This window comes from Pipistrellus kuhlii, unplaced genomic scaffold, assembly GCF_014108245.1.
Source record: "Pipistrellus kuhlii isolate mPipKuh1 unplaced genomic scaffold, mPipKuh1.p scaffold_m20_p_7, whole genome shotgun sequence".
In the NCBI taxonomy this organism is placed as follows: domain Eukaryota; kingdom Metazoa; phylum Chordata; class Mammalia; order Chiroptera; family Vespertilionidae; genus Pipistrellus; species Pipistrellus kuhlii.
In genome coordinates, this window is record NW_023425573.1 from 5619121 (window position 1) to 5644134 (window position 25014).

The following is a 25014-nucleotide window of genomic DNA, read 5'->3' on the forward strand; positions in this document are numbered from 1 at the left end:
AACAGATAAATAGAAAAAAACAAAACATGGGCACTAAATTTATGAATCTCGATCTCAGAAGGGTCTTTGTGAACTTGACCCCAAGGCAAAGGGAGTGAAATAAAAATAAGTGAATGTGACTAACTTCAAACTAAAAAGCTTCTGCACAGCAAATGAAACCACCAACAAAATAAAAGGCAACCAACCAAATGCTCATAGAATTCACCACCAGCAAAAACAATCCAATTAAAATAGGCAGAGGACCTGAATAGAAACTCTTCTAAGGAAATGTACAGATGACCAACAGATATATTAAAAAAATGCTCAACATCACTACCTATAAGTGAAATGCAAATCAAAAACCACGATGAGATACTACCCAACACGACAATGCCTCCCTTCAATATGACGATAAATATGGAAGAGAATGTGAAGAAAGAGAACACTTGTGCACTGATGGTGGGAACATAAACTGTTGCAGTCACTATGGAAACCAGTACGGAGGTTCCTCAGAAAACTTAGAGCTACCATCTGACCCAGCAAGCCCTCTTTTGGGTTTCCTTGCACCAAAAATTGAAAACACTTATTCTTAAAGATGTATGTATCCCTGTTTACTGCAGCATTTAGTCAAGTAGTCTTAGGTATAATTCTTACCTGGTAGGGGGCTGCAACGGAGTTCTTTCTCCTTCAGCACATTAGAAAGGATTGGATAAACGGAGTGCTTCTCAAACTTTAATGAGCAGATGAATCGCCAAGGGCTGTGGTCAGCAAACCGCAGCTCGTGAGCCACATGCAGCTCGTTGGTGTGGCTCTTCCACAAAATACCGCGGCCTGGGCAAGTCTATTTTGAAGTGGCATTAGAAGAAGTTTAAGTTTTAAAAATGTGGTTCTCAAAAGATATTTGGCTCTGGACTGATAAGTTTTCTGATCAATGACCTAGGGAGAGGTGGTAAATTGGTCTGGAATGTAGACTGCGAATTTGCATTTTTAGTCAGCTCCCAGGTGAAACCTAAACACAGTGTGAGTAGCAAAAAAAACTAAAGGATGAATAAAGACAGGGAATACGGTGTATGGATGTAGATGTGTTTTTATGACCTGCACAACATTGAGTCCTCTCTTCTGGCAGTGACAGACTGACTTTCCTTTGAAGGGAACATTTTCTCTCCATGATTTGTTCATGTCGCCCAACCGCCTGTGACAGTTCGATCTGTAACTGCAGCCCGGCCTATTAGCACAGGGGAACAGGTGACTCAAGTAATCCAACGATTTTTCAGGCCTGGCTTTCGGCTAGAGCCACTGGAATAAGGCTTTCTTTGCAGGTTGCACAACCTGGAGCTTCTAGTGACCATCTGGAAAGGGATGCCTGCCTGAGAATGAAACCGACACAGAGGAAGCAGAAAGATTCTCATGACATCTTCTGAGTGCCTGAATTCATTGATGCCTGAGCCATACTCCTGCCTCGTTGGTTACTTGAGTCAATAAGTTTGTCTTCATGCTTAGCCAATTTGATTCGAGTTTCTGTCACTTGCAACAGCCTTTGCTAATACAGTGGTGATAGGATCTGACATGGTAGGAATTTAGCAGATAATTATGGCCTTCTTTTTACAATGTTCCTTTGCTTGGATTGAACAATATATATTGCATTTCTTTACAAACAAGGGACACACACACACACACACTCACAATTTTTTCCCAGAGAAGAAACAATCTGAAACTATAAATCAGATGACAAGCAATTTTATTTTGCAAAACAATCACTATACAGCAACAAATACATTTGCAAATTTTGATTGAAAAACATGAACTAACTACAATCAGCCATTGAAGAAATGCCTTTCTATGGTAACAGGCTCTAGAGTTATCAGAAGAAAGAAACCCCCCCCTCCCCAGATTTGTAGCGGAGTGTTGGAACCTTGGGATCCCAGCATACAGAGTATACTTTTTGTTGATTTTTTTTTCTTTTTGCTAAAGTTGAAGTAGTTTTTGAGCTTAAATATAAGCTTTTTCTGGCAGAGGGACTTGGCCTCAACCTATACACAGAGGTTACAACTCCTAGGCCTAGAAAAACAAACATCAATGCTGAATTTGCCACATCGATCTTGGAAGGAGTGCCTAGAATTTGCCTTTCCAAGCCATGAATCTACTTTATTTATTTATGTTGGCTACTTAGACCACGAATAGTTTATTTACCTCCTTTTTGGGGCATGAACAATATGAGAAAAACTATAATTATAGCTACGCCAGAAGTAAGCACATTGAGATTATTTCTTTACTACAACTGACATGTTATACTTTGGTTGATGATCCCATTTCTTGCTGTACCACTAGAGGAGTGTCTGAAGAAGCCAGCTACCATTAGTATAGCCTTCCATGTAAGCAAATTCTCTCTTTAACCTTCTTCAGCCATAGGTAGTTGGAGTTACACAGGCGTCTTGCTTGTGGGTGGGATTTCAGCCCATCGCCCTGCTGGAACTCAGCAGGAGGATCCAGAGAGAGTTGGTTCCTAAATGAACACGGCCTTTGAAACTCATCGTAAACTCGGGTCTTTCCTGCATTGTTACAAGGTACCCAGTTCCTGGCTGCAGGTGACCCAGAGAGGGTGAGTTCATTGGAGACTTTGGCCTTTTAACTCTTCGCATCTCTGGATTTACTTATGTCTCCTGTAACAGGTTCTCAGAGGCGGAAGCCCAAGAGAAACTGGCATGAATAGATCTAGAACTGGCACTATGAAGCTGTAGTTTCTAGATCAGCGTATGGATGCCCCCACAAAAGTGGTGTTCAAAAAGCTTATTTGTGTCGTTAACCTTGAGGGTGAAGGCAGGATGGGTTCCACCACTTATCCCCATAAGAAGACATTTGTCCTGTGTTTCTCCCTTCTACTGGTACAGAGAATCAGGTTTTTCACTGTTGTTGTTATTAACATTGTAGAGAATCACATTTCCATACCAAGGAAGAGCACTTATTCATCATAATTTTTCTGTGGTTTGAAATGAACATGTGTTTTAAATGCCAAATCTAAGAACGTAATGCTTCACATAATTTTTATTTTAGACACATATTTTTAAGAACCTGAATTATAACGTGGAGAGATGTTCATTTATTCTTACTGTTTATTAAAAATTAAACCAAGTTGAAAAAAAACAAACAAACCTGTTTCACTTGTTAAAACTGTTCTAATCAGTTAACTTCTTTCTACCGAACTTCAATCACTACCTAACACTATCAAACATGTAAGAAAATACCATGTTTCCAGATGACTATTCTTTCTTCTATTTTCTGGTGCATGTCAAGGGAAGCTGATGGATAAAATGCCCAGATTGGTCAAATAAAACCTCATAGCAATTATTAGGCAGAAAATAGGCACATCCATTGTCCTCCTCAGTAGTTTCTTTTTTACTGTTCTCTGAAGTGACTGATTCAAACATGTTTGCCTACGTAAAGCCTTTTCTTGGAGAGTGAATGGAGGGTGGATGGTGCACATTTGCTCTAGAGTTTCTTTCTGTGGAAGTCACATTGGTTCCAATGTTCAATGAGTCACAAAATGTCACCTGTCTCTCTCTGTTACTGCATCGCTTGAATTCTTTCTTAGATGCTACTATTCTTCCTTTTTTGCCTCACCCACAACTCATCATTTCTTTCTTTATATTCATGAATTGGTTTGGCTCAAACAGATCAAACGCCTACCAGATCATTTGCCTGTAACCGTTCATAATCCAACCTACCAGTCCTGAGCAAGAAAATGAATAGATAAAATACTGAATGCACCCACCCAGCCTGGTAACGCATTGCCTTAGTCAGGCCATTGACTAGTGAACTGTTTCTTCATAAGTCTAAGATGGGTGATTTATGAGAGGAATTAATTCATTGATTTGTGATTTCTAGACTGTATGTAAAGTCAAACAGTATTATATACGCATAAGAAATGCTAGGTCATACAGTATTCCTTTAAACAGTTGGGATCTTGAATAAAATGATTTTGGTATCTGCATCTCAAGTATTTTGTAGCTATAGCTTCTCAGAATACTGTATTTTTCTTTTCCGATCAAGGGATCTTTCCTTGGGGGAAGGAAGCCAAATGTCTTCTGTCAGATAGTTTAACCCTTTGCACTCCGCTGTCCCCTCTCAGGGGACATCGGAATTCTAGCATATCACTCGGATGTCCCCTGTCAGGGGGGACATTGCAGTTTATTAGTGATCACGGGGAAGTGAGTTAATTCAACGCACGAGTCCGCCGTAAAGTAGCGTCAAGTAGCTGGTAGCCAATGTCCAGAATGGTTCGGAGTGCAAAGGGTTAACAAGCAGGTCCTATTTGGGAGACGGGGTTAACATGCCCCAAACTCCCGCTGTTAGTTTCAACTTTAGCAAATGAAAAAAAAAAAAAAAAAAAAAGAGGAAGAAGAAATATTAATAAATCTTTCATGAATGGTTACAGAAATAAAACCCAGACTATTCTGTGACTCAAAATAACTGAAATCCGTAATTTTAAACCAACAATTTGTAAACCCCTTTTATGTATAACTGGACTCACCCCCACAAACTCAGAAAACAAAGGAAAACAAAATCTCCTAGCATCACGGGAGAGACTTGTATCTGGCACTATAACAGGGTTACAGCTTTGAATTGTTACAGAAAGCAACATCATGCTAAAACTTTTTGTCTTTTTTAATGTATTTTTTTTTTTTAAATAGGGAAAGAACCCTGCTAACGTCTACTTTCACATACCTAAAATCGCAACACCAAAGGGTGCAGGAGACACAGATACTGTGAATAAGGAAGTATAATATTCAAGTATATGAGGAAGTATCACAAATGGCCACAGAGAAATATATATATATATTTATATCTATAATACTGTATCAAACAGATGGAAAGGGGGTGTGAAACTGGTAGTGTGGACACAAATCTAGCTGATAACTGACATTCTAACCAGACACGAGTCCGTCCTAGTGTAAGTGCCTCATTCTTAAGAGAGCACGTTTGCACCACTTCCTTAACTGCAGCTCAAATGCTTCGTAACTATTTTTTTTTTAATCAGTTAAATAATTTATGGAATTGACTTATACTCTGATATAATTATCCAGGTCCCAAATGTTAATAACTTAATCGCATCTTTCTTCCCATTTATACAAAATAACACCTTAAAAAAAACCGTATTTCTTACATGCTCTTCCCTTCTTGCCATCAGACTCCTTGATTTATTTTTATTTTTAACCGGCAATAAGTTACCACGTGAAGCTTTTTATGGTTTCACCCAGCGATAGCATAGTGAGATGAGCAGCTTGGATGTTAACAAGGCCTTTCAGAATGTGGTGGATAGCCTTCAGGCACATGAAAGGTGAAAATGCAATTTTTTTATTTTTTTTTTAAATAATAATACTCCATGCAAAACAGAGCAGAGCAAAAAGAATCGCCCAGTCGTACTTAGGTTAAAGCCAGTGTCTTCTGTTGCAAATGGAAATCAAGGCAATTGCTGCGTATGCTATTTCCTGTTTTTTTTTTAAATATAAAATTGTAACCGTTACTAGAGTTTGGGAATGAGATTATATCTATGGTACGGTTTGTAAAGAATGAACATAACACCGGCTCAGAGCCTACGCCTAAATAGCATTACTCCAACGCTAAAGGAGAGAGATTCACAAGCCCTGCTTGGCGAGCGCCGCGGTCACGTCCTCGGCCAGGGTGGCCAGCTGAGGGGACTCGAGCAGGTTGATGCTTCCGGAGGAGGAGACGTTGCTGAGCCGCCGGGGGGAGGCCACGCTGGACCTGCCTGGGGACTGCGTGATGATCTCTGCTCCGTGGTCCACGCGGGCCCTCGCATGCTCTCTGAAGTTCAGCTTCTGGCTGTCAATCTGGTGGAGACAAGCATCGGTCCTTGTCAATCCAAGCGTCCTGACTAACCCCTAGATCTCTTTCTGTATCCCAGAGCTAATGGGAAGGCCACTTCTACTCAGCGCTGCCATCCCTGCTTCCCATGTGCCCAGGTCTTTAATCTGGGACCCGTGGCGATGAAGAGTATTTCAGAGGAATTAAAAAAAAAAAAAAAAAAAGCGAGACCACACATGACCTTGTTTCTTACCTTGACATTACCACCTCCAGGTACGTGGTGAGCATTGTCCAGCGAACCGACTTTAGCTTGGGCCTTTTCTTTGAAATCCAGTTTTACACTCTCAATCTTCACACGTCCACCGCCTGTGTGAGGAGAGAGGCTTTAAATGCCTTGCTAAAATGAAATCTTCTACTAGTGGTGATTATTTCCCAAAAATGATTATGATAGATAGACCATTGTAAACCACAAGCTTAATTAACTCTACTAGCCTCTGACCATAGATGTGGAAAAAAAAAATCCTTTAAAATTTCTAGTCCATGCCATTTCCCACATGTCATCCAAGTTAATGACATCTTTTTTGTACCATGATGTGGATCGCTTTACATATTAATACCTTTCTCCTCTATCCATTGTAACATAAGATATCAGAGGGGCTTCTCTTATCTGTATGATAAATAATCTGTGACTGCAGGTGCTGACCTGTTTCCTTCCTATTCTCCGTAGGTATTCCACATTCCATGGTAACCTGGTGAAAAGCTTGCTGTTGTCAAGGATCATTGTGCTAACACTTCTTTATGAATTTAGTCATCTGATTCAGTTATTACAGAGGAGCTAGATTTAGGAATAGGTGGGAGTTCAGGACAATAGTCTTTCATACCAGTAAATCTCTGCACAGAATATTTCCTTGTCTATGTAAAAATTTTCTGAGCATCAAGACCCCAGGTGAATTTGAATAATTGTATACTTACTTTCTGGAATTAAAGAATGCAATATTTTCTTTTGTATTCTGGAAAATAATAGGCAGTGTGACCAAATACCTCAGTCATACTGTTGACAGGGAAGTACCAAGTCAGCTAAGTATTTGTAACTTTGAGTTATAGACAGGGGAATTGTGAAAACAGGCAGAATGGGGCCAAGTCCCTGCTGCCTCATGAATGACAGAGAAGCTAAAGCCAGGGTAGCAGTTCTGAAACTACTAATAGAGATTCCATATAAGTAATTTTAATTCTCTGATTTCCTTTATGAATACCCCTTGCCAAAGCACAGCCTGATTTCTAGACATGTTTCTAAGGCATTTATCCATTTTAAATCTTATCCTACCTTTGTTTTTCAACTAATAAATCTTTTTAATAATCTTCTCCTGATCAGCAATCTTGCTGGGCTTAATTGTTCTTCCACCTTGTTTCTGATAACATGTGAGACAACGATGAATGGGAACACTCTAATACCTGGTTTAATTAAGATGCTAAGCATAGATGATTAAAACCAACTGCTTCCTCATGTTACTCTACAATAAAATGATATATAAAAATTGTATCAAAATTTCTCAAGAAAACTACAAATTTGATAGTTGTCTATTATTTACATATGAGTGGAGGTGGAATTTAGCAAAAATACATGTAATACGTTATACTCAGAAAAAAATTCAACATATTTTAGAATCACATTGAAAGAGGAGAAAAATCCTTAGGAATTAAGAATATAAACTCTACTGTAGACCACTAGTCCCATGACATATTCTAGAAAATCAAGAGGTCCATGGTCAAATACGTTGGAGAAGCATTTATATTCTGCTGAGAATTTACAGATCTCATTGACCTACTAAAGGATCTGAGAAATTCAACAGATAGGTAAAATTCTTCAGCTTTGCTTAACCACAATCCTTAATTTCACTTAACGTAGAAAAACAATCTCATGAAAAATCATTGGAAATGCTGCTTTAAGTCCATGTAATTATGTATGACGATGTGATCCAAAGCATTTTATAGATTATATATTTAGAAAGAGCTGCAATAAGCATGTTGAGTACATAGAGATAAATGTATATTGTAATTTTTAACCTGTCCTATGATATATGGCCTATTTTTGGTAATTGGGTTTACTTGTCTAAATGAAGATGCCCAAATTTCCAATTTAAGTTTCTCTACATAAAAGAATTAAGTGTCAGGATATTGAAATGTCCTTCCAATCGGGTATTTCACAACAACACAACCTTTGCCTGTCCGCTTGTTGAATCCAATGTAATATTTCTCCAGCTACTAAAAGCATTTACTTACCTGGCCTGTGACGGATGTTCTTCAGAGAGCCACATTTGGAAGTCACATGGCTTAGGTCTATCTTCTTAGTAACAATCTGCACCTGTGTGAATCACATAAAAATGCTTAAAATAGTGTAGATATGAACAAGCCCCCTAAATTCATACATCAAGTCTAGAAACATGTCCAAACTCACAACACACTACAACATATCCAGGAACCCAATCTGAAGTACGTACACACACAGGGCAACATGATCTCCCACATGTACTCCCACATGTTTGGTTGGAAAGAAGGACCCAAGTGGAAGAAAATCCTAAAACAGAAGACTGTATTAGTAGAAAACAGATCATGCCACAAAGGGGACAAAAACACCTGGATTAATAAAGCAAGCACGAAGCCACATTGTGTTAAACCTTTCCATAAGCAAAGAGCCAAGAGAAGAGGTAAATTATTTTTTCAAAAGTGATTTTTTACATAAAAGTGACCAACATTGCTCAGAGATACAAGAAAAATAGCGTTGCTTTATGTTACAAGAAGAAAAAAAAAAAGCTGTAAACATGCTTTTCTAAAACATTATGTCTTAGCTACATGGAATTTTTCTTGTGCACCAGATATTAATGAGAACAGTATTTTCTTTTCTTTTTGTGTCTTGTTGAAATGATTTCCTCTCCCAATATTTAGAATAGTGCTCTCCAAGTGTGGCTCATGGTCCATTGGCATCAGACTCTGCGGGGATTACTAAATTGGATGTTGTGGAAAAGGGGCCAGGGACTCCGGGTGTTTGAATAAGTGATTCTTCTCTAGAGGAAATTTTAAGATGTTGTTCTGGAAGTTGGAAGCTCACCTACTTATTTTAAATTTGTTAGTTATCTCAATTTGTCCCTTTTTACTTAGGTATTTTGGGTCCAGCTTCTGATCACTTCAAGTTGTTTACTCCGACTGGCACTGTTTCTGTGGGAGTACCAGGTTGTGGGACTTACAGTTAGGCCAACAGGGCGGAGGGCAACCATGTCCATATATATAGTGTCCCTGAGGCTAAGCCCAGAACTTTTGGAAAAGTCCATCAAACCTTGTTTGGACTTCCCATGACATGGAAATTTTTATGCTCAGCGGATCAACTTTGAACATCAGGTGACAACTCTTGATAGAAGTCACTTGCTCATCTCTTCTTTCACTGCTCGACTCCATCTCTGTCCAGTTGAGGAGCAAGGAGCCAAAAGTTATTAGACAGGTGAGAGTTCTGGTTTTTGTACTCTAAATTACTGGAGTCCTGAATGGCCAGAACCTAAAGTTTAGGTGACAGGATCTGGCTTGAGTTTGCCTGTTTCAATTCTGCCTCAACTAAGTTTGAGAGATATGGATTCATCTTTCCTTTCCTCTCTGGATATTATGTCCACTCAATTTAAGAGACAGGAAATATGCCACTAAGACTTGTATGCCTGGACTTGAATCCTTTCACTTCAAATTAGATATGACCCACACTTCACCAGTTTTGTGTTATTCAAGGGATTTCTAACACTCATGAATGATTTAGCTCAAAAGACTGACATCACACACTGGGTATTTTAAACGATATCAGTCTTTGCCTCAGGAGTAATTTAAATGGAGCCAGAAAAGTGTGTGCCCAGGTGACTTTTGCAAGGAAACAGAAATGGCATGAGGAAATAGCTTGGGCCAAAGGCCGGTAAACAAAATTGGCCAGTGAAGTGGGTTTTCCAACAACCCCCTGAAAACCATAGTGCACTCCATTAAGGTTTTGTTTCTTCAAATGAAAGCAAGAAATTTGCTGGTGATCTTAAAGGGAAGAATGAGAAACCCATCACCAAAAATGCAAGGCTGAGAAGCTACCAGATCAGTGGTTCTCAACCTTTTTAATGCCGTGAACCTTTAATACAGTTCCTCATGTTGTGGTGACCCCCAACCATAAAATTATTTTGATACTGTTAATGAATTGTAATGTAAATATCCGTGTTTTCTGATGGTCTTAGGTGACCCTGCTAGTGGTTCTCAACCTGTGGGTCATGACCCACAGGTTGAGAACCACTGCTGTAGAGCGTAAGACAGATATTTACATTACAATTCATTGATACAGTTTTGAAGTAGCAAGGAAAATAATTTTATGGTTGGGGGTCACCACACCATGAGAAACTGTATTAAAGGGCAGCGGCATTAGAAAGGTTGAGAACCACTGTCCCAGGTCACGGGGACACATGGCACAGCAACAAGGCGGAGTATGTTGGGAAGGAGGCAGGAAAGGAGACAGGGAGCTGGCTGTGCAGATGGCTCCACGCAATCAGGACAGCTTTCTATCAGAAGCTTCTACTTACATTTCCGCCCCCGGCAGAATGTTTGATGTTATCCTTGGAACCACATCTGGACTGAACCTTGCTAAAATCGATCTTCTTGTTTAAAATCCTAACCTAAAAGGAATTGGAGGTAACTTCATTGTGCATTTTTCTTTTAATATGCTGGGTATAGGGAACCAGAAGGGGTAGTGCCAGAAAGGCTCCAAACTCCCTTCCACCTACATAATCATTTAAGAGAAAAAGGAACACCGGAACTAAAGAGCAGATCTATTGTATAAAAACAAGCCTCTATCGTTCTGCACTCCCAAGGGCCAAGTGCTCCAGAGCCTATGCATCCCATTTGAAGGCAGGTATAATATGGAAGCAATTAGAGGAAGAGAAAATGAAAACTTGGACCATCTGGGAGGAGGAGGCTTACAATATTGTGGGCAACAGTCAGACTCGGGTTTACTCTACGGAAGGTCCAATAGTTCGGTGTAGTTCAGCCCAGGATCCTGAAGGATATACCAGTGCCCGACCTGCCTCTCTTTAACCCTGACAGTGCCAGCATCACCATTATGAGTCATCTTCACTTAATTGCATTATGGGGTCACCTAGCACAGGGTCTAATGAACGCTACGGATGAGGGTCCTCATTCGTTCAAGGGAAGAACCCCTGGTTTCCTAAGAGGGTCCACAAGGAGGCTCTGTGCCCTCCCTGAAGGCGGGGCTCAGTGGCCTTTTGAAATGCCTCTCTGAAAACTGCTCACACACAGCCACTGCCCCTGGATGGTGGGTGTGGAAGCATTCTCTCTACCTGCAGAAGGTGGAAAACCAAAGAACTTTCGTTAGCTGACTTGTATTAGGTCATGTAGTCCAGGCCTCAGGTGGGTCCAACAGATTTGAGGTTAGGTGTTTTATTTCTATGTTCAGCAAGTTCAGTTTTGTCTTGAAGACAATAGAAAATCCAGATCTGAGAAGATATTACTCTGGCATAGTATACTAATGTGCAGAGTAAAACTCTTGTGACTTCTTTGATGTGCCTTTTGCATTCTGCATGGTGCAGAGGGCAGATAAGCAAAGTCTGCACAGAAAGAAAGGTTTATTTTTGTTGTTTGGTTGGTTCATTTTATTATTTCTAAAGTTACTGTTCTTCCCTTCCCCAGATAGCTAAAGAGAAGTCACATTTTCAATGTTTTATGGGACAGTTTATCCCCTTATTTTTTTTAAAATATAAGTTTCTTAGATATACACTGTTACATCTAGTATTACATCTCTTGATCTTTCAAAAAAAGGATAAAAAATTTCAAGAGGACATGAATCCTGACTATTTTTAACTAGACAAAGCTCAAATCACAGTGCCTAACTAACACTGACAAGATAGCTGTCCCTTATAGGGAAATATCATTGGCAACTCTCATTGATAGCCCAAGGGAAGGGCCTCTTGTCAAAATCTGAATTCAGAAGACATGATGATTGGGCCACACTCTAGGGCATAATAAAAATTCCAGTTTCATAAAAGGGGATATATCACACAGTCTATTTCTAATAATAAGTGTATTTGTAAGCTAAGAATTTCATATAAACTATGATATATATACCTTAGAATCAATAAAGACTATTACATTTCAAACCACAAAAAAATGTATTTTAGAAAGAAAATCATTTTTATTTATTATGCCTAATAATACTTTTAATTTTTACCCATGAAGATCTAATTATTTGGCAATGAAATAGGATTCACCTAAGCCAGTTTTTTCTCTCATCCTTAGGAATATACAGGGTCTCATACTGCATGAACAAATTTTAAATTAGAGATCGTTAGAGTACCAATCAAGCCACTCAGTACAGAGTGATCACAAGCCAAATGTTAACTCTGATTAACATGTTGCAAAAATGGAAATTCTAAACTTGGCTGCAAGAATCTGACTCTAACATTTAATCAACTTTTTGACAATTTTTATGATTGCCAAAACAAGTTATTCAAACCCAAAGGGATCACACACATTGCCTGCATTACTTAGAGATAATTTAAATCTTAAGATCTTAAAACTTAAATGTCGACTTCTGTTGATTTTTTCCTGGTGTTCTAGATAGTCACAGATTTTCTAGTGAAACAACTAGCTGATTCTTTTCAATGGTAGACTTTCTTAACCTATATTGGCTCAATCTATAATGTGAAGCTGACCTTTGACATGCATTAATGGTACATTCTTTACACACTTCCATACATGCAATAGCTAAATAGTTTCTTGCTTTTGTCTAAAATGAGGCCAAGTATGACACGCACCATCTTGCTTGATGGCTAGGTAGACAAAACAAAACCCCTTTGCTCAGTGTGATTTATCCTCTAGCTTGACAATCTGCACTAGGTACCCACCTTGTCTGTGTGACTCACATTTATGCCTTAAAAAAATTACAAAATACTTCATGCCAAAGATTTCTAGGATCATTTGCATTAATTAATACTTAGAGAGTTAATTCCACAAATACCAGCACTTGTCACAAACCTTTCCATAAAATAAAATTAAAAAATAGATGGCTGCTGTGAAGAATAAAGTTTTGGCAATGAAATAGAATTATCCTTCTAGATTAGCTTTGTGTGTGTGTGTGCGTGTGTGTATTTAAATCAGAGAGTTGAGTTTTAACTCTCTCTGTTCTATGGGAAGATCTAAATCAAATTTCTTTGATATGAATTTGCATTGAGCTTTTGTTTTCCTAAAGCATGTCAACAGAAAATTATTTTAGTATTTTAAAGACTGTCTAAAAATATAAATAAAAAACTTCTATTTGGCAAATTAACTAATTTTTTATATTCATGATATGGAAGAAAAATATTTGAATAATCATTACCCAAAATGAACTCTATAACACATTTTAACTTTGTTATTTTCTTTTATCCAAAGTTTTACTTGCACTATTATTGCAAAATGGGGAAAAATGAGAGGCCATTTTTTCTTCTGCATACTGCACAGTGGAAGTGAAATCAACTGGATCATCTTCCTAATGCTCTGCCTTATTCAAAATTCTCATCAACTCCCTATTGCCAATTAAATGCATCAACATTTTTCAGCCAGGCAGCCAGGGTTCTCAGAAAATCTGATTTTTGAGGCCTCTCTCTTTTTTTTTTTTTTTTTTTTTTAAATATTTTTTATTGATTTTTCACAGAGAGGGAGAGAGGGATAGAGAGCTAGAAACATTGATGAGAGAGAATCATCGATCAGCTGCCTCTTGCACACCTCCTACTGGGGATGTGCCCACAACCAAGGTACATGCCCTTGCCCGAATCGAACCCGGGACCTTTCAGTCCACAGGCCGAAGCTCTATCCACTGAGCCAAACCAGTCCCGGCGAGGCCTCTCTTAATATGTTTACATTTTGGGCCAGACTGTGTTTATACTTTCAAGTTCATCCTCAGGCTTTCATTCTGTTATTATCTCGTACTAGTAGAAGCTGTAACAGATCATCTTTCAAGGTTCAGCCCAATCAGTCCAGCCACACTGGGAGACTGGAAAAAAGGATTTTGATATCATAGGGAAATATTGGTGACCTACTTGTATACATAGTTGACAAATGCTATCATATTCTGAGGCAAACCATAGATATGAGATCTGAAAGTGACCTTATAGTCTATTTAATTTTTATTTTTGTTAATCCTCACCCGAGGATATTTTTCCATTGATTTTTAGGCAGAGTGGAAGAGAGAGAGAAAGACAGAGGGAAACATCGATGTGAGAGAAACACATTGATTGGTTGCTTCCTGCACGTGCCTGACCAGGGCTCGGGCTGGGGAGGAGCCTGCAACCAAGGTATGTGTCCTTGACCGGAACTGGATCTGAGACCCTGTGGTCCTCAGGCTGATGCTCTATCCACTGAGCCAAACCAACTAGGGCATAGTCTATTTAAATGAGATGGTGCTGTATACAAAAACAGTATTATTTTGTTGCTTCCATTCTATAAATTAAGAAATATGAGGACATAAGAGGTCAGTATCTTAGGTTATACAAAATTTAATAGAAAAGGGAGACCAAGAACTCAGCTTTTACATCGTGGTGCAATATTCTTTTTCTTTTTCTTTTTTAATTTCTCTGTTGCCTAAGGTATTACATATCTGTCCTCATTCCATTATCACTAAAATATACTCAGATGAGCTCGCAGTCAGGATCTAAAATAGAATGCTGCCAATTTATATCAGAAATGCAATTTTAATCTCTTAAGTTAAAATCTATAAGGTAATAGAGATATTTTTAGAAAAGATCTGTTAGGCAACCAAATAAAAGTTTCTCTTATATGGTCACAACAATTTTTATCCAATAGTGTCCAGAAGAAATAAATATGTCATGTCAGGTGATTTTTAAAATATTTTATACGCTAGCTTTCTCAGATAAGTTTCAAACTCTTGGCAATAAGTCATAACCAGTAACTCCACCTCCTTTTTTTTTTTTTTTTTTTTTTTTTTGTAAGAACTGTTAGCTTATAATATGAGGAAGGCATCATAATAATTCCTGGGATTTTATACCTGGCAGCAAATACGTATTCTTATGGTTCTTACCTGCCCCCCTTTAGGCTGGTATTTAATGTTGTCTGTTGATCCGATTTTAGACTTGACATTCTTCAGGTCAGGCAGTGGCTGGTTAATAAGCCGAAGCTGCTTAGGAGTGGCAGGAGACTTTGGAGGAGTACGGATGATAGCAACTTTCTTCTCACTGGGGACCAAGATGGCAGATTTGGGGGTTCCTGGCGTGTGAGGGGTCCTGGGATAGCTAGGGGTTCCAGGAGTACCTGGGGTGCGTGAAGAGTAGCTTGGAGGGGTGCCAGGAGTGATGGCGGTTGACCCAGGGGTAGTGGGTGTTGAAGTCCCACTTTTGCCTGCTCTGCGAATCGGCTCTGACCCTATGTGAACAAATAAAGAGCAAAACCAAAAACTCAGCATTAAAAAGCTCTCCTCAATGTATCCTTCTTCTCATAATCGTTAGAATTTACAATGCATTAAGTTTCTGAGGTATTTAGAGTATCTATGAATCACAATGCTAAAAAATGTAAGCCTCCTCTTTTAGCACCATTACCTGGTACATTTTTTTTTTGAACATGCATTGCTGTCAATGCAAGAATAAAACTTGAGTTTTCCTGATTTGTTCTTCTTACTAGTAATTATATTATAAATGTGTCAAAAATGTTTGTTAGTTTGTTTTTTTACCTGAGTAATCATTAAGGCATATGGATCTGCCATTAGTTGCAAAAAGAGTCTGCCCTTAATCTTATGTGGGTCCATATTTACTGAAGTTCCCTCAAATAGTATGCAGACCATTGTTCTGTGCAGCAAGTTCATTCTGAAATCCAGGTGGTCATTCAGTGTTAAACTGTGACCTAGATCACATACTTTTGGACTATGTAGAAAATTATCTACTGAATTATGTTTCAGTGGTATCCACTCATCTTATATTGAAGAGCACTGTGAATTGCAAATGTGTTTATTGAAAGCCATTCAGGAATGTCAGACATTGTTTACAATATCATATATTTTCTTTATAGCTAATGTTGTCTTAGTTCTTAACACCAAAAAAAGCCCATTTATCTCCTTAGAAAAGTAGGATGTTTTTAACATTATATTCACAATAAATCTTGTATCTGATTGTGTTTTCTCCTCTACCTTCATTACTAGTTTGGTAATTTGAAGTCAAATCAATAATCTCTCATGGTCAATTATTCAGGATAGTTCAAGATATAATTTTTTGGGGGGCATCAACTTGACTTTAGCCTCATTTTATCATTTGACTCCTTTCTCCCATTTCTTATACTATGTTTGCCTCATATTATTCTTTAAAATGTATTTTGAATGACATTTCAAACTTTTTTTTGAAAGAACCATGATATAAATAAAAGTATGCCTTACAAATTTCAAAGCATTTTTGTGAACACCAAAATACCAATCAACCAACTAAACAAACAAACAAAAACAAAACACAAAAAAGACAATAGTTAGAGGGTCCTCTTATTATCCCTAATTTAAAAATGAGGACATTGAGGCTCATTTACCCAGACTATATTAAATTCTAAGTCAGACTTAGCTTCTTAATATTTCTTTACATTTTTATTTTTTAAATATTTTTTTATTGATTTTAGAGAGGGAGAGGGAGAGAGAGATAAAAACATCAACGATGAGAATCATTGAATGGCTACTTCCTACAGGCAACCTACTGGGGATTGAGCCCACAACCCAGGCATGTTCTCTGACTGGGAATTAATCCATGATCTCCTGATTCATTGGTTCTTGCTCAACCACTTTGCAATACCCACTGGCTGGGATGTTTATCTTTTTCTTAACATAAAAAATCTTTTCTCTTAAAGTAATACATTGATTTCATTTATAGACTACTTATTTACATTATTTACATTGATTATACAAACTCTTTTACTTTTTTGTATTTTATAGAAAGGACATGATTTTTATTTTTTACTACTGAGTGTATGGTACTTTGTAAAAATCCATGAATCTTTTAGAAATCCTGCAGAGAGGATAAAGATCTGGCTCATTAAGTTTGAAACCAATGAAGTGAAAAGGACAGAGTCATCTAATGTAATTGATTGACCATTGTTGCAGGAAGGTCTTCCTGAGAAGGAGGATAATTAATATTTGCTTACATATTTACAAGTAGTGAGCTCCACAGAGCTTCTGAGACAGTTGTGATGTAGGGGCACCACTGAGCTACTCATTAGTCTAAATTTAATCTCCTGGAGAAACAGAATAACTTTATTCCCTCTTTCAGGGAACAGTTTTCACATATCAATTAAAAGTTGCCCTTTCAATTTGGTTTTGTAACATAAGGGCAAAACAGGTAAACTCTTCAACTGACAATATGAAATGAGATATGAAGAGACCGAAGTGATAAATTAGTGAGCGTTCTGTGATTTTTATTGCTTTCAACAAAATTGTATTTTGAGACCAGGATGATACAACCACACCCAACTTGCCTGTACCTTCTTTTCTACGAAGCTTGTTTATGACCAAGTTTTTTTATGCAGGCTTCAATCAATCACTATGTCCTTCTGAAGAACTTCATTTCTGCCTCAAATGTTTTCTCTATGACTTCCTAACCTCCAAATAACTCAGGTCTTTGAGGGAGAGGGATCTTCTCTGTATTATTTGTCACTGTACCCAGCAAGGGTAGCTTTCATGGGATCTGAACACAGGAGATATGCAATATATTTTCTTTTTTAAATAGTACGAATTGGATTCAGAATTGATCCAAGTGTGCTAAGGTGTTTGTTTTTGTTTGTTTGTTTTTGTTTGTTTGACTTTATAAAGATTAAGCTGATGTAATATTTTGGGTGTGGAGAACAATTTTTATGAAAGATATTTTTAAAAATAAGAGTCATTGCTATACTTTTAGAAAAAGGCTTTCAGCTTTGGAAAACTAAAAAATAAAGTTTTTGGTTACATCTGGAGAATGAGGGGGGAAATCACTAATATTATGCTATTAACAGTGCTGTTCAATAAATATAATCAATTTTTATTGCAATAAGTGATGTTCTAGTCATCAAAATGACAAATCTGAGTGTTTCTTATATGTTCTGGCATTTAAAAAGGTTAAATTTAAGATACTAAAAAACTAAAAAGGGGTGAAGGGGGTGAGAGGTCAATGGGGGGAAAAGGGACATATATAATACCTTCAACAATAAAGATTTTAAAAATTAAAATATTTATAAGTTACTTTAGTAAATGACACTCCTATTTATCCTGTCAGCTCCTCAATGACAATGTATTTTCCTCCTTTTGGGCCTAAACTAACTTCCGGTGTAGCATTGTTCCTTTCAAATCTTTTCAATAGCTGTACCAACTGCTAGAACATTCTTGTGTGCAGTTAAAAAGATGACAGGCAAATCACACTCTTCTAACTGTGCCTGAGCCTTTTAGCTATTGCTATGTGGAGATAAAACAAACCCTTTCCTTAGAGTGTCAGTTATGTTCATTATCAAATACAGTATTTTCCGGCGTATAAGATGACCCCCTAATTTTACAGTTAAAACAGGTTTAGGCCTATATTCGCTGAATAAGACTACCCCCCACTTCAAAGAAAAGACTTACTTTGCCGTCAAGATCTGCAGGTAATTTTTGTGCAATTTTGGTCTTTTGCCCCCGATTTTTGGTTGGCTTTTTTTTTGTTTCAAAAGTCGTCTTATACACCAGAAAATTAATACAATGCAACAGGCTTATGTAAGTAAAGTTAGAAAGTCAAAATAGGATGACTCAGAACAAAAAAACAATTTATATGCAGGTACATTTTAAAGGGTAGAGCACAGTGGCTTGAAGTTGTGGATTTATGAAGGAAGTGCCATTTGTTTCCATAGCAACAAATAGAAGTATGATTCATGATCTGCATTTGGGGAGCACCTGATACATTTGTCTTGTCTTAACACCCCCAGGGTTATGCCCAATTCCAACTCCAGATATCTGGAACTGAAGTCTTTTCTCTGGAGATGACTAACTCTTAAATGCATTCTTTCCAATTTCTTTTGAATACTTTATTTTTGCTAAGGAAAAAAAGAGTTTTAATGCTTTCAAAGTGTTCCTAGCACATATTTCAAAGGATGTTAATACTTCATGAAGCTAAATGATGTAGAGCACAATTGCTCTAATTATAACAAACATTTTCATTGTTGACAAAAGCACTGTTTAAATGTCATGCAAAAATAGTCACATTTCAAGTGGGCTAGTTACTAAAAATTAAAAAAAGAAGTGGTGAAGTCAACTATAATGTGATAGCAGTGGCAATTTCCACCATTTTGTAATGGATTTTAATGGCAGAGACTATTTTTCAAATGTTTCCATCATTTTGTAAGGATTTTTTTTAAGTTATACAGATATTGTACTATTTCCCAAGGGATTCTATAGAGCAATTCTCTGGAACTATTTCTTCCAAATAAATACAGAGAAGACATTATGAGGACAAGTTGTGAAATGATCAGTGGGCTGACAGCCAAGTTCAACCACTTACTAGCTGAATAGCACTGAACAAGTTACCCTCTCTAAAAAGGTCAGTTTTCTCATTAGAAGACTTAATGAGATTATTAATACCTAACCATTAGCTTTGTTAACTAAATTGCGTGGAGAATGTGTCTTATGATTTTAGCATCTCAATAAATGGTAGCCATTTTATGTCTCAATAAATGGTAGCCATTTTTGGTGTAATAGAAACATATTTGTGAAAGTATTGAACCCAGGCTTTACTAGATAATCTTGGTAACAACACAGCATATAAGTAGATAATGAATGATTAGAACATTTTTATAATCTTTACATACACTGTGATAACTATCAACCAGTACATGATGGGCCATCAGTCTAAAGAAAGCTCTGGCATAGAACACGCTCTGTTTACAGCTTGATTGGAAGGCAAATTCTCAACAAACTGAGCAGGATCCTAGGCTTTGATTATTGACTTTCCATTAGATTTCAAGGGTTAAGTTTTTATAGCTATGTATTTTCTAAACACCTTACTACAGATTTTCTTCATTACTTCTGTCAAATTTATTTTTACACTAAATGTGAAAGAAGAGGGAAACATATTCTGAGAAGAACAACGTTGTCCCAATCCCGTTTAATAACAAAGCAGTATGTACTCATTTCTGCCATGAATCATTTTGACTCAAACAGCTCTTAGGACCCATCCACCGTCTGGATTTCCTGATGCTTAGGACAAACGCAATCTGATTTTAAAGCACAGTTTGACAAATGTAAAGTATAACTACGCAAGTTCTGCTCTCCTTATGGGATTTTAGAAACCTGATGAGAAAGGAAGAGAAACCAAAGGAACCTACTAGTGGTCCGCCGTGCTGAAGAGGAGAAGGAACTGTTGAGAGAGAAGGAGTTCTCATCTCTGTCTCCCGATACAGCTCTCCGCGGAGGGAGGATGGAGGAGGGTCTTGGCAGAGCAGAGCGCTTCTCTGGGCTCTTGGTGACTCCATCCTGGTGCTGAGGGAGGGGGAGGAAAAGGACGCTGGGTTCTTGGGAACCTTTATTTTTAATTATACAAGGTGATTGCATTGCTTTGGCTATTTTTCCTCCTGTGCTGCTAGATTCATTTCTCTAGTACACACTACTGAATGCTTATAAGCATTTCTCCTTCAAAACTTAGAATTCATACTTGCCTAGAGGTTTTCTTAAAATGGATTACTTTAGATTTAGTATTAATAATTTATTATGAAGTTCCAATCTTGATAATATAGGCAAAATGAATTTACTCAAGCAATTTTAGCAAATTAATAATTTTACTGAGAAATCTATTGTACATTAGCACGATAATTTATTAATCAAAAAGGAATGGCAGTAGGGCATTGCATGCATAATATTCCTCATAATGACCTTGCGTACATTGTGCACTTATGTCATAGGAACTGGAAGCACTTTATATTCACTTATGACTTAATTCTTAGCACAAAAATGATATGCATTTTATAGCCAAAGGAGACAGGCTTAATCACTTTATATAATTTTTTCAAGTTGGTAGGTAACAAACGTTAGTATTAAATCCTGATGTGTCTGATATCAAATCCAAACTCTCTACTGTATTATCTATATATAACAAACATCTAAGTGACCGTCCAATTGTTTGACCGGTAGCTATGATGTGCACTGACCACCAGGGGGCAGACGCTCAACACACAGGTATGAGAACATGGAACAGACTGATGAACCTCAGAGGGAAGATGGGAGAGGGGAAGGGGGGAAGAGATTAACCAAAGATCTATGCATACTAAAGGCCCTGTGCATGGATTCGTGCACCAGTGGGGTCCTGCCCTCAGCCTGGTCTGTGAGGATTAGGCTGAAACCATGCACTAGGCCTCCAACACCTCCTGAGGGGTCCCAGGTTGTGAGAAGGTGCAGGGTACTATAATTTGGTATTATTAGATTATACAATATACTACTATATATTAGATTATATATGTAACATGCTATATGCAATATGTTTAGTAAATTTTGTTTGTATTTGAAATTTAAATTATATTTCCTAGGTATATCATCCAATAATAAATTAATGGATGATACACCTAGAAGAAAACATTTTCTAGTTTTTTAATGGTTAGACTATTCATAGCTACTCCAACTTTTAATTTGCATTTATTTTTCATAAAGGTCTATTATTTATATGTCACCCCTGTCAGCATTTAAAGTGTTTGCTTTCATTCACTTATTGGATTCTGTCCTATAACCTTTTCCCAAATTAGATTCCTTTCTGCGCCTTTGACTGGCCTGCTGCCTTACCTTGTTCCCTGATTCTGAGTGTGGCAAACGGGCTGTGGAGCCCGCGGAGGAGGGCTGTGTTAAAAAACCGTCAGAAAATGTAGTCCTTTTAGTCGGACTAGGGCAGGCTGAGCTGCATCGTGGGGACTTTGTGTCACCCTGTAAGGCAGGAATCTTTGACAAGGTAGAGTTCTAGCCATGAAAGAAAACAAACAAAAGCACAAAATAAACCAAACTATGAAGTAAAAGGAAATTTAAAAATGTATAAACTTATAAAAATTAAATGTATATTTTAAATAAGAACACATGATAAACGGTTATAAACGATGACAGAGATGTATATTTTTATGAGAATGAGAGATTTTCATTGAAAATCTCCTTTTAACTTAGGAATATTCATATATGAGAATCCAGATTAAAATATTTTTTATGCATTCTATGTACAAAGTGTCTGATTAATCCATAGATCTTACATGATACTCTCTTAGATGATACTATCTTGTGAGTTTGTTGGATGTGTTCCTTTGATAAAAACAGCTCTTAAGATGTATATATATATATAATTAATATCCTGGTCACATTTCAAGAATTTTAGAATATGGTATAAGCCTGGCTGGTGTGGCTCAGTGGTTGAGCATCGACCTATGAACCAGGAGTTCAAGTTTGATTCCTGGTCAGGGCACAGGCCCAGGTTGCAGACTCAATCCCAAGTGGGTTGTATGCAGGAGGTAGCCAATCAATGATTCTCTCTCATCATTGAAGTTTCTATCTCCCTCTCCCTTCCTCTCTGAAATAAAATTAAAAAAAGAACAAGGCATATTTAAAATCTAATAATTAAAATATTTTTAAGTTGATAAAATATATATTTTAGATTATATACATTGATTTTATCAGAAAACTGCTGAGGTTGTATATATAAAAGTTTATTTTATGAGTAAAAATGCATACTGGGGATGAAGTTATGCCATAAAATTCATAACATTTTCATTCATGGACCACGATTTGTATGATGTGTTACCAATTCCAAAAGGGAAAGTCAGCACTGAAGAGACTGCCCACAGAAAGCCAAGGCAGAATCTGTAGGTGTTGATAACACAGGGGGAGATTGTGGGCAACTTGAAGTAAGTGGGGTGGATGCCAATGGTTTTGAAAGTAAGCTACACTGGCAGGCCCCATGTCTCTTGGGAAATTCTATTAAATATGCAGACAAGTATGACAAAGCCAAGGATATCTTCAAATCATTAATATGATTTAGTTGTTTAAAAATAGCCCTCGAAACCAAGATTTTCTCATCTCAGGTTTCTAGCTCCCGTAGCCGCTTTGACAGGCAGGACCTGGCACTGGTGGCACAGTCCTCCTCCTGCTGCACAGAGCCGGCGCCTGGTCTGGGAAGTGTTGACTGGGTCAGCACAAGTCATTTTTTAAAAATTTTTATGGATGTTCCCCACAAAATAATGAATTTCAAAAGTGTGAATACAGGAAAGAAAAGTGAGTGACTGAATTGCCACAAATTATAAAAGAAAACTATTAATCTGATGCTAAAAACAAAATCAACATAAAATGAACAAACAAATAATCAAAATGAAATGAAGGTTTATAGGTCAGGTTCACAATAAAAGTCAATTGAAAAATCAGAGATAACTATTCTGATGAGTGTACTGAATATCAGAGAAAAAGAAAAGTTTATCATAGGATTTTAAGGAACAGAAACAAATAGGGTTACAAGGAAGCAAAAAGAGGGATGTTTAGTGAAAAACAGCTGGAAAGAATGGTGGTCTAATTTTCCTCAGAAAAATGAGATGGGTATTTACAAGGGGAAGGTTCATTTTGTGTCAGAAGATGTATATAGTTTTGATCTTAAGTGTAAGCATTGAATGCCAATTCCTGTTGAATTATTCAAAGGCAAAGGCACTTTTAAGAAATTTTTCTAAACATTTTTCAAACAATATACACTGAAACATTTTTTCCCTAATGGGGGAAAGCTCAAATCTACTTTCCATATCTGCTGCCAAAGATTTGTATAATAATAATAATAATAATAATAATAATAATAGTAATAGTAATAGTAATAGCAACTATCACTGTTAAATGCTATGTTCTAGGCACTATTTTATAAAATTACTATATTTAATGTTTACAGTTAACTTATGAAATAGAAATTTTTAACCCTTCCATTATTTTTGGAAAATGAAGACATAGGAAGAAAAGATAATATAGTTAATATTGGACCTGGTCTGTTCTATCCCTGCTCTTAAACATCATCACTGACTAGTTGCTCATCAGAAGCAGACGGTGAAGATATACAAATCTTAAAATCACAATGTTTTCAAAATAAACACTAATATTTCTCAAAGCAATAAATGGATTCTATGGCTTTCTATATGTTCAAGACTATGTCTGAAAACATCTATATAAAAATTAAATAAATATATATCTATTTATATTTTTATCAACATAAAGCTCCTTGTGTTCAAGATTATATAAAATATAATCTGGCTGTTATTAAAAATGAATTCCTATTTTTCACAATAAATAAAAAGTGGAAGTCTAAAATCTTACTTGTTTTTAAAAAGCTAAACAAAGAATTGTGATTCACATATCATACATGTTGGCTGAGAACACTGTGATATGTTACTAATTAACATCATTCAAATGATCTGTTGTAATTTTAGGATTTTACAATTTTTCTTTCAATAAGAAAAGTCATGTTGTCTTCGGTCTTCTGAAGGTTTTTAAAATATGGTTAATAATATAAACATAAAGTTTACAAAATAAAAACTAAAAAAGATTTTAAATATATAAAGGAGTTAAATATCATCAATACAAGCAAATTAGAACATTAAGATATTTCATCTTCATAACTTGAGAAATATAGAAAAAGTGTAGGAATAGCTAGTAAGAATGGTGAACGTGGGTGCTTCTATATACAACAGGGCATAAAAGTCAGTAGAATCTTAATGGAGGACAATCTGACAACCTTGGTCAAAAACTTTAAATATGGGCCTTCTTCTTGAACAATAATTTCACTACAGGAAATGCACAAGAATGCATTTATAGGATTTAGCAAAAAATGATTTCTGCATAGTAATAGTGCTAAAAATAACAAAAAATAGTGTGAATAATAGGGAGTTAATTAAGTATATTCTATGAATAAATAAAATGCAATGTGATATAGTCATTAAGATAATGTATAAGAATGCTCAGTGACATGGAATTCTGTTTACTGTTTAATTAAACAATTGATAGATTGTGCTTTTGTTATTAAACCTATAATTGTGTAGGAGAAAAACAAAGATTTTTACATCAAAATGGTAACTGTAGTTGTCTTTAGATAAGGGGATTATAATATTTTTACTATATTTTGCTCTATCTGCATGCTCAATTTGCTCAGATTCTTATTTGGTAGACACAATAAATATGTATTA

General features: G+C 36.7%; 1 protein-coding gene and 1 long non-coding RNA gene across 14 annotated transcripts in view; one reads left to right on the forward strand and one right to left on the reverse strand.

Moving 5' to 3' along the window:
• The first annotated feature begins 3949 nt into the window (after positions 1-3949).
• LOC118709220 lies at positions 3950-4530 on the forward strand. Its single transcript, XR_004984873.2, has 2 exons — positions 3950-4071; positions 4269-4530. It is a non-coding gene; the product is annotated as an uncharacterized LOC118709220 (long non-coding RNA).
• A 484-nt stretch (positions 4531-5014) lies between these two features.
• MAP2 (microtubule associated protein 2) overlaps positions 5015-25014 on the reverse strand; it is a 222836-nt gene continuing 202836 nt past the window's right edge. For 11 of the 13 annotated variants that reach the window (XM_045575759.1, XM_045575762.1, XM_045575761.1 and 8 more), the window contains 7 exons: positions 21611-21781; positions 20167-20320; positions 14900-15240; positions 10392-10484; positions 8083-8164; positions 6056-6168; positions 5015-5828 (listed from right to left, as the gene is read on the reverse strand). In XM_045575759.1, coding sequence (XP_045431715.1) covers positions 5613-5828; positions 6056-6168; positions 8083-8164; positions 10392-10484; positions 14900-15240; positions 20167-20320; positions 21611-21781 — 1170 coding nt within the window. In that variant the 3' untranslated portion in view covers positions 5015-5612. The remainder of the gene's footprint in view (positions 5829-6055; positions 6169-8082; positions 8165-10391; positions 10485-14899; positions 15241-20166; positions 20321-21610; positions 21782-25014) is intronic. The other 2 variants (XM_045575764.1, XM_045575763.1) reach the window with 2 other exon arrangements.